This window comes from Thamnophis sirtalis, unplaced genomic scaffold (assembly GCF_051295495.1).
Source record: "Thamnophis sirtalis isolate CommonGarterSnake01/CBP01778 unplaced genomic scaffold, rThaSir2_p1.2 scaffold_3, whole genome shotgun sequence".
NCBI lineage: Eukaryota > Metazoa > Chordata > Lepidosauria > Squamata > Natricidae > Thamnophis > Thamnophis sirtalis.
The window spans coordinates 132,620,070-132,638,368 of record NW_028261383.1 but is presented as its reverse complement, the minus strand read 5'-3'; the positions used below and the strand labels follow the sequence as shown (position 1 = coordinate 132,638,368).

At 36.9% G+C, this 18,299-nt stretch overlaps 1 protein-coding gene across 2 annotated transcripts in view; it reads right to left on the bottom strand.

The window, feature by feature from the left end:
• RPTOR (regulatory associated protein of MTOR complex 1) overlaps window positions 1–18,299 on the bottom strand; it is a 427,126-nt gene that overhangs the window by 128,701 nt on the left and 280,126 nt on the right. For both annotated transcript variants that reach the window (XM_087710142.1, XM_087710143.1), the window contains exon 11: window positions 2,954–3,055. In XM_087710142.1, coding sequence (XP_087566268.1) covers window positions 2,954–3,055 — 102 coding nt within the window. The remainder of the gene's footprint in view (window positions 1–2,953; window positions 3,056–18,299) is intronic.

Sequence of the window (18,299 nt, the reverse complement as noted above, 5' to 3'; positions counted from 1 at the left end):
TGATAACACCGTGATGCAGGTCTTGTAAATTTTAATGTCAGGGCTTTTAATAAGCGCCAATGTTTTCTATCCTATCCTTTCACAGGGCTCTCTATTCAGCAGCTGAAGTGGGAGATTCTATTTTGTGGAAGATATATTTTTCCAAGTATATACACCCACACCAAAACAGAATAGATTTCAGTTCAGAGCTTCTTATGGCTGGGCTATCATACAGCACTTGCAAACAATTTAAAAAGCACGTATACTTCTAGGCCAGGTGTGTCCAACCTGTGGCTCATGGACCACATGTGGCCCTGGACAGCTAGTAATGCAATCCTACAAGATTATAAACTTTTATTCCTTTTATTTAATGCAACCCAGGCTCGCCAAAAGCCCATGCTCTAGTCTAGACATTCAATAAATGTAAGGGAAAATTTAAGGGAACACTTCAATCTTTCAGATACAATATTTTCACAAGCTGCATAAGAAAAGTTATGTTCATTTATAGAAATGGATATAGAACTATTTTCAGGGTTAGTATTTTGTTTGTGAAATAGGATGTAGTAAAATCTCCTTATTTTTTTATTTAATGCACAATCAGAATGAGCATTTTAGTTTGGTTTTAGTTCTTACATATCAATCTCTGAGTCCCGGCAATAATAAGAACAATTGTTTTGGGGACAAGAGAAGGAAATACACAGAACAGGCAGGGGAGATTTTTATCCATACACAAAAACAAACTCACATTCAGTAGATTTGCAAATATCAAACTATCAACTCAAAGCATTGGATACATACATGGAAGTTTTCTATTAAAATTACAAGCTAGCAGAGGTCAAAGAGCCAGTACCAGTGACTAAAACAAAACCACCCTTTGCATCTATAATTAGGCTTTGTCTCCACAGGACAACTACTAATCCTATGGGGCTGTGTGAGATACAGTCTGGAACACAAATCCCTCCCTGAGGATTAAGGTGCTCCAAGCTTTTCCCCACCACCCATGTGCCCCTTCATCCCCCTCTCTGTTTTAGCAATCTGTTTGTGTCATGCTTCTCCCAAGAGAATAGAGATTCTAAAGGGATTTGTTTTTAAAAAATCACAGAAAGCTATTTATAAAAGCTGTTTTCTGTAGCTGGAAAAACCTTACCTGGCATTATGCCCAAAGCATAAAAATGCCCTTTTGGGGGCCTTTTTCAGTAAATTAATTGCATAGTAATTCAAATTTGATGAAACAATGTGATTGTACTTGCTTTAATGAATCTCTACCTTTCTGCTGGCTTTTGCAGTGGTGTGACCACCCTTGTTCATGAAGAAGCAGGTGGGCATTTTAGTATTGCTGCAAAATTAATTATCTGTATAGCTGTCTGCTGTCAAGTCATTCAGCATATCTGTTGCTGGACAAGAAATCTGTCTGTCTCACTGCTTTGTCAGAGATAAACTGTCCATCTATCACCACAACAAACTCCCAGGCTGCAGAAACTGTAGAAAATGAAGAGTCGGAACTCACAATGATTGATGACACTGTCACCCATATTACAAGACAGCGCTGCTAAGTGGGACTGAAAGTATTTTCCCATTATATAAGATGAAAATGGGTGCCCTTGAATAGGTAGAATAATGTAACCCAATTCCTCTTGGCAGAAGGAAAGGGAAGGGAAGGGAAGGGGAAGGAGGGGAGGAGAGGGAAGGGGAGGGGAGGGGAGGGGAAAGGGAAGGGGAGGAGGAAAGGAGAGAAAAAGCAAATATCCCCCAAAGAATGTTGGCAATGGCTATTAATCTAGTTCCTGTCAGAATTAGAACTGCTTTGTATTATAACCAGATAAGATTTCCAGCATAGATGTATAAGTCTAAAAAAACAACTGAATAATACAATAGTTGTTTATTCTTAGAGGAATATTTGATAAACCAAATACCCTTAAATAATTAGGAAACAGACTTTGCACCTCAGTAATCCTGAATGTATCATGTAATGACACACATCCTGAAAATTATTGACCTAGTATACCTAGACTGTACCCAGATTTTTGCTTCTCCTCCCACTTTCATCTGCCTGATGAAACAGTGAAAAGTTGGATACTAAATTGTGACATTTTAGTAAACCTTCGTAAATTTCTACAATGATGAAGGTGCTTTTCAAGCATATGGAAAAGAACAAAGATGAATGTTTCAAAATATACTACAGTCATATACTAGATGCTAAATGTACTGGATAACACATGTAGTAAATGAACATTTTGGTTATGAAATCATTTATTTACATGTAAATTGTCTATTTTAATATTTTTATTAAATGTGTATAACTTTGTTTCTCAACTTCAGAAACAATGATGAAGCATACAGGAATTAGGCAGAGTTGAAGACAAAACTGATAGTATTTTATATTCTTGTCAAAAACATTTCTCCTCAGATTCTGACTTGGAGGGTGAACGTGTCATTTGGAACATTTTCTTTCTTTCTCTTTGTGTAGAGCAAAAAAAAAAAAAAGAGAGAGAGAGAGAGAGCGAGAGAGAGAAATTCACCTAATACTAACAAGGGGATATTTATTCTTACCAGGCCCTCTTGTCACCAGTAGCCACTGCATTATGGATGGTAAGAGGCCAGGTATGGATCAAACCTGGCTGCTTGGAACAAGAGCTTTGTAGCTTTACAGCTGAGTGAAATTCTCTGGCAAAAAGGCTAATAGTTCTACAATGTCAATTTATGCTTAACTGAGAGCATGTGGCTAGGTGGGAGGATAGGATTTTGCTTGTGTGTAATGTGTCTGTATCAGCAAAAGCCCAGCAAACAACGAGCTTCAATTAGTCTCCAGTGCCATCCACATAATTTATTTATCCAAACACCATCTGGCAAAGAGCAAAGAAGTCTTAGAAAGGCATGTCCATAAACACACAGAGAAATTTGCAGCTGGCTGGTTGCCCACATTCCAGCAGCCTCACTTAAGCCAGTAGTCCAGCTGGCTGTCAAGACAACTCACCTGCAATACGATAGGGAGCTGTTCAGGAGGATTGCGGTTTTCCACTCCCATTGTTAGCCAGACTTGAAAGGCTGTAAGCTGTTCAGCAAAGAATGGGCTGTGCTGTAGAGAAAACAATGGACAGGAATCAAGTTAAACTGCTTGCCAACAAATAAAAAGGTAGTCCTCGACTTACAACAGTTCATTTAGTGACCCTTCAAAGTTACATCAGGGCTACCTGCATTCTAAAATCTACATTTTGTTTATTTACTAAATATAAGACATTTAAAAATAATATCTTTAAAAGTTACCTTGATATAGCATCACCCAAAATTTGTTCAATGTAAATTTTTTTAAGAATTGCTGGAACAAATTACTTAAAATGATTTAACTAGGAAGGAAAGTAGATACAATTGGAAAACACTGGTTAATCGAAGCAAAATCTATGCTAAGACAAGCAGTTAAATTTGCACAGATACAAATTTATTTCTGTTTTAAGCGCATTTTTCATGCATGGAATACTTTTTGTTGAAAGTAAAACTGATTCAGCAATAATGAAACCATCCAGTTTTGGATGCCTGATTTGAGCATGGGCATGCATTCATCGGCAAAATGTACGCCTTCCTGGTTTGGTTTTTAAAGCCATTTTTAATTATAGTGAGACATAAATTATATCTCCCAAAAGATAAGGACGTTTTTGATTATTTTCTTACTAATGAGAAGCTTCCACATTTTTCCTAATCTGATTTGCTCGCCCTTTAATATATAGAAATATGTGCCATTGGTTTACAATAACCTGTGTAATGTGCTTTCCTAAAATTATGTGATCCTAAGGAAACCCGAAGTTCTTTCTTGGGAACCATTAGACACATATAGTGCTTCCTGCAGCCTATCAATGGATGGAAATAAAACTGAATGGCAGCTTTGTTTTTATTTATCTACTGATGTGCATTATATTTGCATTATTTCTTTAAAAGGTTTTCAAGTTGTTTATCAAACCATGCTTTTCCAAGCAGTATAAAACACTGAAATATTTTTTTATAATTTAGAATACAACAAAATGTCTACAGCAATATGTTTATAATTCATTAAATGAAAATGCATCAAATTTTATAATCCAGTTGCCATGAACAGTAGAGTAATATTTTCATGAGATATCAGTATCAACAGTCTCCAAAAATATTTTCATGTTCATTTAAAGGATTGCAGTAATGTTAAAAGCCAAATCTATCAATCATTGCATTCACAAAACAATCCCCCTAACCCATCTGCTAGAAATTCTTTGCACAGGGGTCCCCAACCCCCAGTCTGTGGACTGGCACCAGGCCTCAGCATGTCAGAAACCAGGCTGCACAAACAAGCGAAGCTTCATCTGCGGGATGCAGGCAGCACACAAAACCACACCCCCTCTGGTCCATGGGAAAACCTCTCTCCACAGAACCGGTTCCTGGAGCACAAAAGGTTGAGGGCTGCTGTCTTAGCAAGCAGTGAAAAGAATGCTGTGTTACAATTATTTATATAGCCATAGAGAGCACTAACCATTAAAAAACAATGGGTTATTTAACATGTCTGAAATATCATTTGAAATCTAAGAGATACATCACAAAGGCAAAGGCAATGGAATATAACATAATTTAACAATGGGAAATCAACAGCATTAGTTTTAGACATAAGACTCACGGAAAAGTTAATAAAAGCACATTCAAATTGTATCTTCATTTCTGGATTCACAAAATGATGATTGAATCTGGTTATTGGATCATTATAGGGCAAGAAATACTATATAAGCACATTTTAGTTCCCAAACCTATGGGAATATATATCTTGAATTTGGTTTGGGACTGCAAACCATGGCCTTATGGCGAGAGTAATAGATCTTGACTACTATCGGGAAGTAAAATTGCCCTTTTATTTAGATCTGGGAAATCCAGAGCTACATTTAAAGGCAGAGAGAATTACACAATTGATTCTTGGAGACAATGGAACAGTGATAGAAAATGTTTGGACATACCAGAATATTTAGTTGTATTGAGTCTTACTGGTTAGTAAACGTGATATGTTTTGTTGTATTGGGAATTTTCTATAACTAAAGCTAATTGCTGTATTTTCATGTGATAGGCCTTCATAGTGGTACAAGAAATGATATAAGTACTTTACATTAGCTGTATTATGCTCTGCCATTCTGATATATTATAATAATAGATGGGAAGTACCTTGGGAGATGGAGTGAAGAGATGTGGCCTAGGGATAAGATAAGATAAAGGAGTACAGCCCACAGCTATATAGCAGGTGGGGCAAGGGACTCAGAATGAAGGGATCAGTGAGAGAATTGTACTTTCAGACTTGCAAGATTCGCTTTAGCTTTACACTAAAGCAGAATTAGCTTATCTGATTGTGTTTCCTGTCAGGTCTACCTGGTAAGGCTGACAAATATGAGAGTTCATTGAGTTCTAACATCAGGATGAACTATCTAACAAAACTACCATGACTGCATTTAGTAATTTATCCTGGCTATTTTCCTGCCACTTGTTCTAATTAACAGGTAGCAGATTAAGACTAAAAATATATCTGCTGGATTTGTAGGTCAACACCTTTCCATTCATAACGAAGGGGGAGAGGGGAACTCTCCCAGGAGTGATGGGCCGCTGTGCATATGCATGCAGCTCGACTCACAAGAAAGGTGGGTCGGCATGCATGTGTGCATCTCAACTTGCACAAGTTGAGTTGTGAGTGTGTGTGCGCAGGCTTGCTGCTTGTGCAAGTCAAGCTGCGAGTGTGCGCTGGCCCACCGCTCATGTGGCCCGGTTGCAAATAGGCTACGGCCTTGTACTAGGCCGTGGCCCAGAGGTTGGGATTCCCGCCTTAGGATATATCTGGATGCATTCCTTAGCAGTGCCCATCTTCAAAAGTCCTTTCATATTAAATCATAGAAGGGAAAGGGGAAAGACTGCTAAAAATCTGCCTACTAAAAGTGGTGCAACATGGACTTTTGCCATGATTTGCTTCTCACATTTGTCATGGCTGATCAGGAAAGAGTCTCTGATGTAAGTAAACAGAAATAATAAAGTTTTGCCAACTATAATTCAGCTGATGTCTGCTGTCCATTTCATCTTTGAAATCCAGTGATTGGCAGCCACAGCCAACAACAAAAGGCATTGGGAATGTAGAAGGTTTGGTGGAATGGCACTATCATAGTTTTGGGGTTTCTAAATCCAGCGATTATCTGCTGGATTTTTTATTTTTATTTTTAACCTTTGTTGCACCATTCTGTAAGCCACTTAAAGCCCCTGATAATTAGTGGCATAGACGACTTAGTAAGTAAGTAAATTAATAAATAACAGGTGGCTACTTCAAGTGATACATGTTAATGGACTACTATGGCTAAATTGCTTCTGACAAATGGAAAGTTCCCATGCCAACAGCAGTGCTATGTTTGGCAGTGACTTGAAAATTCTTTGCACAATGAATGAATCATCTTGTGCTTCCTTTTATAAATATATTACATGCCTTACATGAAGGGTGCACTTAATTCAGCAAGGAAATAATTGGTTTTCAGACAGAAGAAGAGTTGATGATCATGATGTATTGCTAAGAAGGCAGGAAAATAGACTTGCCTTCCCTAATGGGTCACAAAATATTTTCCCACTCCTTAGTACGTTACCAGTGGATAATTGCAATGCCATCCATTAGCAGCAGTAAACATTGCCCTCCTCTTTCCAGCAATTTTATGAGTTTTGGTGCAGGTCCACGGTCTCTGAGAAACGTGGTTGTCTAAAAACTAATAGGAAGTCTACTACACATTTTTTACTTGTAAAAACTAGCTACTTAAAAATAATAATAGGCTACTTATCTTACTAAAAACTATCTAGTTTTTCCAGTGTCCTTAGAAACCTGTTTCTCGACACATTGAGGGTATTTACAAAGGCAATTTCATTCACAGTGTTAAGCAGTATAGTATGAACAATTTTGGACTTTTCCCCAATTTCTTTTCATGTTCTTTTCCATGTATTGGCCCCATAAAAAACTACTTAGGGCATGCTTTCCCCATTAAAATATTTTCAGTTGAATTGGAGAAGCTATAAAGAGCTGTCAGAGTTCATTCGAGCTACCTTTTAAAAAAGAAAATGGATTAGATTTCCCCCCCCCCCATTTTTTCTGAAACAAAATGACAGAGAGGCTGTTCATTTTTACATGACAGTCAAATAAAGTCATACTGCCCCCCCCCCCCGGCCCCTTATCAGATGCAATTAGCAAATCCATAGAGAAGGACTTAGCCTAGAATTGCGGATTTGGAACAGGAAACCCATCTGGTGTCTACACCATTAACTTTTTGGTGCAAGAATTTTCCATTCTCCCCAATATTTTAGAATTCACAGGTTAGTCTGCATTGTTTGGTTTCAAATTCCTTTCTTGCATGCTTTTCTATTATTTGTAAATTATGACATATATTATCATGGTATTACACTGGCATATGCTTGGCATTCTATCATGCTTTAATTTGTACAACATATAAAGCCATTAAGCTCTAAGGCAAGGATGCAGTGGCTCAGTGGCTAAGACGCTGAACTTGTTGATCAGGAAGGTCGGCAGTTTGAACCCCTAGCGCCATGTAACAGAGTGAGCTCCTGTTACTTCTCCCAGCTTCTGCCAACCTAGCAGTTCAAAAGCATGTAAAAATGCAAGTAGAAAAAATAGGGACCACTTTGGTGGGAAGGTAACAGCATTCCATGCACCTTCGGCATTTAGTCATGGCAGCCATATGACCACAAAGATGTCTTCGGACAGCGCTGACTCTTTGGCTTTGAAATGGAGATGAGCACCACTCCCTAGAGTCAGGAACGACTAACACATATGTGTGAGGGGAACCTTTATCTTTAGTTCTAAGGCAGTTAAAAAAGTACCCTGGATAGCCATTAAATATTGCTTCCCCTCTTACTGGGAAATGTTTAAATGATATATTCCTGGAAACTTGAAATGATACAGCTGATGATCTCTAATATTCAGTGTATTCCTATGCATATTCTACTTATAAGTCCCTAGTCATAAATGCCAGCAATCTGACTTTCCTACTATTTAGTTCCTGATGCAGTAGTCAGTTTATTTGCTGCTAATTTCAGTGATAAATTGACCCTATGTCATTTATTCCTCATCATCCAATTTGCATCGTCCACTTTCCATTCAAAAACAACTGCCAAGCAGGAAGAATATTCAACTACACACAATCTTGAAAATGAGTATCAAGGACACATCTATTCAACAATTTGGTATAAAATGTGAAAGAAGCCACTAAGTGCAGAAGTTTCTGAAACTGAGGAACAGAGAATAAAAATAAAAAATAAAGAATGTAACAGAATCACTGAAAGAACAGCACAAAATGGCAAGCTCCATGTGATCAGGTCATATTAAAAAGGTTAGAACACTGACTGAATGAGCCCAAATTAATTCATTTGGATTCTGCTTCTGAATGCAAATGAGGTGACATTGACATTGCTCCTTGTCTCCAATTTTTTATCAACATCACATTGCAATACCTTTCTTTCTCAAATTTATTGTAGCAAAAGGAGAAGGAAAACTGACAAAATAATGTTCATATCTCATGCTTGGAGGTTTCTTTACAGTAATGAGGAAGCATGCTAAATAATGGTTGTATTTAGATTTCCTGCAATAGAAAATACTTTTCTGGGGAACAGAGGTAATGGTGTTGAGTTTATCTGAATGTTAACATCCATGTCCATAGCTCTGTTCATCTTTAGAAAATATAGCCAATAACCTGGCGTGGCCCAGGTATTTATTTATAGAGAGAAAATGTCCCGACCAAAAGTAATTTCTAATGTTGGATTTTCCCCAATTGGATTTACTAGAGGGAGTCCCCTTGTGGAGTACTGTAAAACCGTTACCATGGCAACTCCACTGTGCTGTACAGTAGAAGTCATTTTATGGCAAAATAGTAGAAGCCATTTTAAGACACAACAGGCTGTATCTTAACAGAACACTCATCGTTTTAGGGGTGTCTTACCTCCACAGTATTTGTCTCCAGAGACGAAGTCATCTGTGTACCAAGTTTGGTTCCAGAGTTATGCTGGAACATACACCCACTCACACATACACACTCACCCACATCCATTCATACATATACATACATACATACATACATACATACATACATACATACATACAGATTAGTTGTTTAGTCTGGTGGTTATGACACCAGGCTAGAAAGAAAGAGACTGTGAGTTCAAGGCCTGTCTTAACCATGAAAGCCAGTTCGGTGACCTTGGGCTAGTTACTCTCTCATCCCAACCCACCTCGGATTGTTGTTGGGGGAATGGAAATAGAAGTAAGAAGGTGTGTTGGATATGTTTGCCACCTTGAATTATTTGTAAAAATAATAAAGATGGGAGATTTTTATATAGATATAAAAATTTAAATGATGTTGAAGTATTTCTTTCTAATAATAATATAGCTCTGGAATTATCTGGCCAGCTTTCCTTAATCTCATCTTTAGATGAGCATTGGAAACCTTTATATTTTGGAAGACATTTTTCAATACTTCAATCAGATTTGTTTTCTGCATTAGTTTAATGGTGTCATCACTGTTCATTTTAGTATTTGCTTTTAATGTTCATCAAATTTAGCATATTAATTTCATGTATTTTTAAAGCAGTATATAAATAAGTGTAAAAACAAAGTAGTTATGATTTGCAAATGACACATATTTGTATTATTTATAATATTATCAGCTCACTGAAATGTATCTGAAATAAAGTATCTATCCTAAAATGCCTCTGAGTAACAGTGGTCTCCCACTATTACTCCCACTATCCTGTTTAAAATAATATTATCAGTTGGGAACTAAACCTAGAAATAAAACAAAGTTCTGCTTTGTCTGCTCTTTTACAAAGCAATCTCAATTGCTTTGCTAAGTCTCCCGCACCTCGCAGCACCTACCCAAAGCCTCACAATGCTCTTGTCTTGCCGCATTAGGCCCTCACACTCTTGCACCATTGGCAGTAGTTACACCAAACTCATTGCTCTTGGACCATGCCATTCCCTCACCTCACCGCCCGCGCCTGGCAGTAGCTATTCCAAGATTCATTGCACTTGCATTGCACCCTCCTTTGCACCCACCACTTACCTTCCTGCTAGCCAGCCTAAGTCCCAGCCTGTGTCTTGCAACTTCATGCTAGCTTCCCCACTGACTTTAGTTGTTGGAAGCTGGCAGGAATTTGCAAGGAGATCCTTGCTTAATGACAGCAACTGGGAACTGCTGGGATTGCAATCTTTAATTCTCATGCTTTACAACCACATCTCTAAGTGACAGAAATTCTAGTCCCAATTACCATAGTTAAACAAGAATGTGTACTACCTGTATGCTATCTATTCTTCTATAGTTTTAAATCTGTACTAATCTTAGTATTATGCTGTCTTTTCCCCTTGAAAATTATAAAACCTACTGTAAGAATACATAAAATGGGAAAAAAATAAAAATAAAGACTATAAGCACGCAAGATTTGGTTAGCAATATCAGATAAATTTTCCATATCAGATTAGAGTTACATGCTTTTTTAAAAAACAATTTCTTTCATTCACATAAATAAAAAAAATCAGTTCAGTTCAATGCATGAAATACTTTTACTCAAATATTTACAAGCTTATTTCCTTCATATTCTAAACATTCTCAGTATCCAATTTTTTTTCCATTCACTTTTTCTTTAATATCTGGCTTAATAGAAGACTTCATGGAATTTTAAATTATAGTTTCATACATTTGAGTCAGAAAATTCTTTTTAAGCACTACTTATATTGCCTCTGCAAACTAAGGTCAAACTGAGTTTCCGAATATAGCCACCATGGGAAATGATAATTATCAAGAATTGGGTTTCAAATGACCGAACTCAGAAAATAAACAATTTGTTTCAAATTATCTATGCAGTTTTTATATATCTAGTATTCAGAAATACAAAAGTAGATAATACTTCATTTAAAAACACTATTACTATTATTATTGAATATTACCAAGATACCACACCAAGCATAACAACAAATCCATGGCACAACAAAACATTTCCTATTGACAAATAAGAAATTTCTCAAAACAGCATTAGATAATGTTTCATTAGCATATTGAAGCAATAATAAACAGCTTGTTTCAAAGATCAATGAAAGGAAAAAAAATGTTATATGTGTACAATGAGATTAATGCTCCCTTACAAGCAGAAAATTCAAAGATACTTTATGCCAAGTACAGATTGTACAGGAATGGTTTTTAAAAGCATTGAAATGGCTTAGTAGATTATATATTAGTTATTTTTGAAATAATTAAGTTCAAGACTTTAATCATTTTAGAAGAAGAATTCATTTTTAAAAGCCATTGATTACTGTTGTTGCTGCTAGTAATATCATTTTTAAAAACTCTTAATATATTCCTATTGCATTTTCATCCATTTAGGATCATACATCTAGTCAAAAAGCTCCAAATATTGCAGTCTTTGTCAAGCAGTGTATTATTACATAGACTCTCTCAAATACAGTGAGCAAAAATTAAAATAAACACAATCACTTTTATAGCTAGGTAGATAGGTACAGCAATTGCATTCCTAGTTCAATGAAAAATAATTTTCAATCCCATCACTATTTAGAATGGTCTTTGCCCTATCCTAATCTATTTGTACTGAGCCCTTCTTTCACCTCCATTTTATTTTATTACATATGTATGTATACTTTTCTTAGCCTATTGTTATGAATGAGTCACCATCTCTCCCAGACTTTTGTGTGATTCCTTGCTGAATGATTCCAGGGTCAGTTATGTTTCTTGATCTTATATTAAAGCTTTGTGTTTTATATATTCTCCTTGCTGCAACATTTTATAGGCAACTAATTAATCTGTGCCCTGTTAGGTCATGTGACTGTAATGGGCAGGCTTCATTATGACCATGGCTTGAGGACTATCTCTGTATGCTCCTCAGCCTCCACTGGATTCAAACTTACATTGTCTGTAAATTTTACAATACTGTCTTACTATAAACATTAGCTTTTTAAAATTCCCCACCAGGATTATCACTTGATGTGATGGAGGACTCGGTAGCTTCACTGTGCCCGAAAAGGGTTCTAGAAGGATTGTTTTTTTCAATAAGACTGAAAGATGAGAGTAGGTGGATTAGGGATTAAAATGAAGCCAACCCACGGTCGACCCAGAACTCCAAAATCAAATCCAGAAGAAGCAATCCTCTTCTTTATTACTGTCAAGAAAATGGTATCATTATGGCTGAAACACTTAGAAAAATCTTGGTACCAGATGAAGAAATCAAACTGGCACCATTAATATCTGGCCACTTCAATGGTGCCAATATCAAAAGATACATACAGTATGTAATCTGACTATGGAATATTAGAATCCTTTACCAAGAAAAGTTTGAAACTTACAGAATGGAAACAAAGTAGGGTGTTTTAGGAATAAAAACTTGATATTTTTGAACCAAAAAAATGTAGATGGACATGTGAAATCAGTTTATTACCTGATAATATTATTTAGGACAGGAGATCCTACAAAACAATGGAAAGGTAATTATATTTAAAAAGGACATTCTAAGTATGTGTTCAGTTCAGTTACAACCCAGTAAAGCACATCATGTAGGCATCCAGCGAATATCAAAGTTTTACAAATGTATGTCTGTAATACAGAGGCAATGGAAAAAGAACAAAGAATTCTATGACAAATTGTAAGAGATGCAGTGTACAAAAACTAAAAAGAAAGCAATGTTACAAATGGAAAGCTAAGATTGAAAAATTAGAGGATCTGGAATTATTTTTAAAAAATGGATTGGGTAAATGCAATGCTGCAGGAGACAGATTAAGAGAACTTCGCAAAAATAATTCTTTATACATTGCCAATACCTTTTTTAAACAAAGCCCTGTGGACATCACTAGAAGGACATTAAAATGAAATCAGCTGCATAATAGCATGCAGACGATAGAGAAGTACAATCCAATCAGTGAAATGTTTCCAAGTTACAGACTGTGGAACATGAATTACTGTTGTCAAATATATAGGTTAGGAGTACAAAATTAAAAAGAATATGGGCACTAATAAGATACAAGCTAGAGAATATAAAGCCATAACATAAGACATATATATAAGGAACAGAAATGGAAACTGGTTTAAAGACAATTGAAATCAAACAGGAATATTGTACAGAAATATATGTGGAGGGAGAATATAGTCAGAAACTGAATCTAAAGTGAGGTATGAGGGACAATAGATCGACTTTCAAATAAGAAAGCACCAGATGCAGCTAATATAATCCCTGAGCTGGTTAACAGTACAGCAGAAGAGGCAGTTAAAGTACTAATAGTTCAGGGCAGGGACACCGATTGACTAGCCTACTAGATCTATATAGTTTTTTAAAAAAAAGAAAATGCAAAAGAATTACCAAACCATTGCATCAATTCTTCATGAAAAGTTTTTGCTAAAACCTTACAAGGAACAATAGAGAAATAGATGGAGATAAAAATGCCTTAAAACAGGAAGACTCCTCCAAAGCAGCAGAAGGTTTGATCAGATAGCAACTGTAAAATGAACAACGGAGAGTACACATGTGTTAAAAAGAGATTTAGCTTTACTTTACTTAATGCTGAAGGGCCTGATCTGCAGATAATGCCGTAATATGGAATATATTCAGACTAATGAATGTGCCAGCAATTCTGATTATTCTTCAGAAGAGGCAAGATTGATAAGATTGGAAAAAGAGTGATTCAAAATAAGCAATCGAATAATACAAAGATTTCATATAGAGAAATATATAATAAAAATGGCAGGACTAGAAAAGATGATAACCGGACTCAAACTAAGAGGCCAAAACATTACTAATTATGATATATAGGTAAAAAGAACATTTACAAAAGTTCACTGGGAAAATAAAAGTAGAACATGGAAATCTGATTTATTGCATATTAAGACAATGCTAATACCAAGTAGTATGCTTGGTAGAGAAAGAAACCCACATCATGCCAGAAGTGGAAGATACTGCATTAGTGAACAGATTAATCCTAAAGATGACTACACTGATATTTAGATAAGACCAGAGGAGATAAGGATATCTGATGACCATAAAGATTGGAATAGTTAAAGCATTATTTTTCCAGTGGTAATGTATAACTATGAAAGTTGGGCACCAAGAATGAGAGGGGGAGAGGGGGTCTTTGAACTGTGGATCTGGAGATGATTGCCGAGAATATCCTGAACTTCAATAAGAACCATGAAGTAAAAGATTGACTGCTCCCTTGAACAATTAGAAACAAACAGAAACCCACATTTTTTCAGTATGAGAAGTGAGTATATAATCCAGCTATTAAAATAATCCAGCTACTTAAAACAGTTGAAGAAAGATGAAAAGGAAGGCAAAAATAAAGTAGATGAATAGGATCAAGGAGATGTTTTTAGAACTGTTTATCTGATTTACCAGGAACAGGCTGAATATTTGTCTATTTAGTTACCATAGTTCAGGCCCGATTTGGAGGTACCCAGCTAACAAAGAACCCAAATGTACTATCAACCCACATCCGGCTTTGATTTGAGAGTTCTATTTTTCTGGTTAAGAGGAATCCTGTTATCATAACAATAATTTCTGCAAACCCTTGAGATTCAGATTCTAAGAATGGGATTTTCAGAAAGTCTTAAAAACCTGGTTCTTCCCTCAGGCTTCAAGGTCTGGATGTTAATGGGAGCGCAGTTTGTTTGCCTTGTTTTGGTTAATTATTTTTACCTGGCATTTTTAAAAAATATTGGTATGTATGTATGTATGTATGTATGTATGTATGTATGTATGTTTGTTTGTTTGTTTGTTTGTTTGTTTTTATACCTCATTAGCTGCACAGTTATTTGATTAGGATGGGCAGCTATGTAAATCTGCAAACAAACTTACTAACAAGGAGAATTCCATAGTGAGAAATTGGAATATCAGATACAGAATAAAGGAAGGGAGGGAAGGAACTATTATATCAGCTTTAGTTTTGATGATGGAAATCACATTAAACAATGTCATAGTAATTATCTATTATATAATTTTATATTATATTGATTTTGAACTTTCCTGTGGCTGGTGATTGGAGCTGCTGGCTGGAAGGGGGAAGCAGAGAGAAAAAGACGAGTAAGTAGTGGCCTGCGTGCCTAGTGGCGCGCGAATCGTATGTCCATAAACCAAAATAGTAATAATACATTCTGGATTAGTGCACTTGAAATTGTGATTTTATTTATTTCAAAATGACCAGTTTAGTTCAATGTAATAGCTGTCTTGCACCTGTCTTTCACAGTACTCTTTTCAAATTTGGATACTGTCCCCTTTGTAAACAAGTTACAAGTCTACATAGACAGATTACCTATCTAGAGTCTCTAATCTGTGCTCTCCAAGCAGAAATTAGGTATCCAATTCGGCCATTCCACTCTATGGAGATGCTATGCTATCAGCCCCCCCCCCCCCCCTAACACAAAGATCCCGCAGGAAAAGAGCAGTCTGGACAACCGTGGGATCTGGCAGGGTGAGAGCTGTGAACCATAAACACAAAGCTTTTGCTGTGACCCAGCATAACAGATATAGCACCCTTGCTGACCCTAATGGGGACAATAATGAAACAGGTCAAGATAGTTGTGAAAATGATGACTTAAATAAGCAGGGGATCATGGTCCAAAATGAAGAACTTACTTTGGAAAGGCGAAATGGGGAACCAAGAATCACACATCAGTCGCACAAGAAGAGCAAGGGATGCAAAAAGATAAGTCATCTTCTGGTTGATGATTCATTCATAAGGGATGTAAATTTAGGAAAGGATATGGAGGTTTTAAAAGAGGTCAGGTGTCTACCAGGTGCTACTGCCAGCAGAGACAAGAGGCGTATTCTTAAGATAGTCAAGAATGCAAGTAAAGACTGTGATGTTGATGCTATTATACATCTTGGCACAAATGATCTGTCCCAAAAAGATGTATTTTCTGTGAAGAATGATTTCCAGAGCTTGGGGTATGAACTTGGTAGTATTGGCTGTAGGCTTATCGTTTCAGAGGTTTTACCAGTATATAAGGAACAAAAAGGAAAGGGCCAGTGTGTAGCAGAGTTTAATGTGTGGCTAAAGGAGTAGTGTAAAAGGGAAGCCTTTGGTTTTATTAGTCATGATGTCTGCAGCTGGTCCAATGAAAAACTGTACAAAAGAGATGGTTTGCACCCATCCAAGAAAGGGACTGAGTTACTTGACATTAAATTCACAGATTTTCTGGATAAACATTTAAACTGAACAGCGGGGACGGAGAATTAATTGATACTGAACATTTCTGTCCCCAGCAATCTAAAATTCATAGGGTTATCAGTGCATGTAACACAGATGTTTGTGCGGGTAAGATTATCACTCCCGCTGTCAAGCAAAACCAAGCATTTAATAGTGAGTGCTATACCATGTGCATGAATCATACAAGTGGCAAGAAAATAGGGGCAGTCAGGCATAACACAGGTTATGTAGACAGTAAACACAGGGTCAATCAAAATGGACTCAAATGTCTATACACCAATGCACAGAGTATGAGGAATAAACAGGGCGAATTAGAAATTCAAGTAAAAGAGGGAAGAAACGATATTGTTGCCATTACAGAAACTTGGTGGGATGAAACCAACAAATGGAACATACAGCTAGAAGGATTTAAATTATTTAAAAGAAATAGCCCAAATAAAAGAGGAGATGGAGTTGCACTATATATAAGAAATAATTACCTCTCTACAGAAATAGAGCATAACAATGATGAGAACTATCTTGAATGCATTTGGGTCAATATTAAAGGTTGGGGGGGAAATGACATTGCCATAGGTCTATACAACAGGCCACCCAACCAAGCAGAGGAAGTAGATGAACTTTTTGCTAGTCAGCTAACTAAGGTATGTAGGAAGCACACCACAATAGTAGTGGGGGATTTTAACTACCCTGACATCAACTGGGAAACAAACTCTGCACCAAGTGGAAGATCCAACAGGTTCCTAACAAACCTAGCAGACAACTTTGTTTCCCAAAAAGTAGAGAAGGGAACAAGGGGATCAGCCATATTGGACTTAATTCTCACTAACAGAGAGGAAATGATAGAAGGTGTTGAAGCCACAGGAACCCTGGGGGCAAGTGACCATGCAATATTAGAATTCAACATTATGCAAACACAAGTAGTAGAACAAAGTGAAACTAGAGTCTTGGACTTTAAGAGAGCTAATTTCAATAAACTTAGAGAGAGCTTGGGAAAAATTCCATGGATGAGAATCCTCAAGGGGAATACAACTCAAAAAGCTTGGGAAATTTTGAAAAATGAGATTACAAAAGCTCAGTCTAGCACAATCCCAAGGAAGAAGAAAAATAACAGCTCCCAAAAGAAACCAGCATGGCTGCATAAAGAACTCTCTGACAAATTGAAAGACAAAAAGATAAGTATAAAAAGTGGAAAGGGGGGGATATAACTAAGACATAATATCAGCAAATAGCCCAAGCATGTAAAGATGAAGTGAGGAAAGCTAAGGCTCACAATGAAGAAAGGCTTGCCACAAAAGTAAAAAATAACAAAAAAAGCTTCTTCCAACATGCTAAAAACAAGAAAAAAGTGAAGGAAACAATTGGTCCAATGCTGGGAGAAAGTGGCAAGAAGGTGACAAGCAACAGAGAGAAAGCAGAACTATTTAACTCATGTTTTGCATCTGTCTTTACACAAAGGGATAAAACAGTCCAAGCTATCAAAAACAGCACCACAAAAATCAGATTAGGAACACAAGTTGAAATAGGGAAAAAAAATGGTAAGAGCACCTGTCTACCCTAGACGAGTTCAAATCACCAGGACCAGATGGATTACACCCCGGGGTTCTGAAGGAACTGGCAGACGAGATCTCAGAACCACTGAACTATATCTTTCAGCGATCCTGGAGCAACGGATAACTACCAGGGGACTGGAAAGGAGCTGATGTGGTTCCCAACTTCAAAAAAGGGGAAAAAACAGATCCAGGAAACTACAGACTACAGACCTATCAGCCTGACTTCAATACCAGGAAAGATTCTAGAAAATTAGAGCCGAGGTGGCACAGTGGGTAGAGTGCAGTACTGCAGGCCACTTCAGCTGATTGCTATCTGCAGTTCGGCGGTTCAAATCTCATCGGCTCAAGGTTGACTCAGCCTTCCATCCTTCCGAGGTGGGTAAAATGAGGACCCAGATTGTGGGGGCGATATGTTGACTCTGTAAACCACTCTCTAAGTGGTTTACAGAGAAAGCCCTATGAAGCGGTATATGTCTAACTGCTATTGCTATTGCTAAAGATAATCAAGCAATGAATTAACACCTAAAAGCAAACAAAGTAATAGC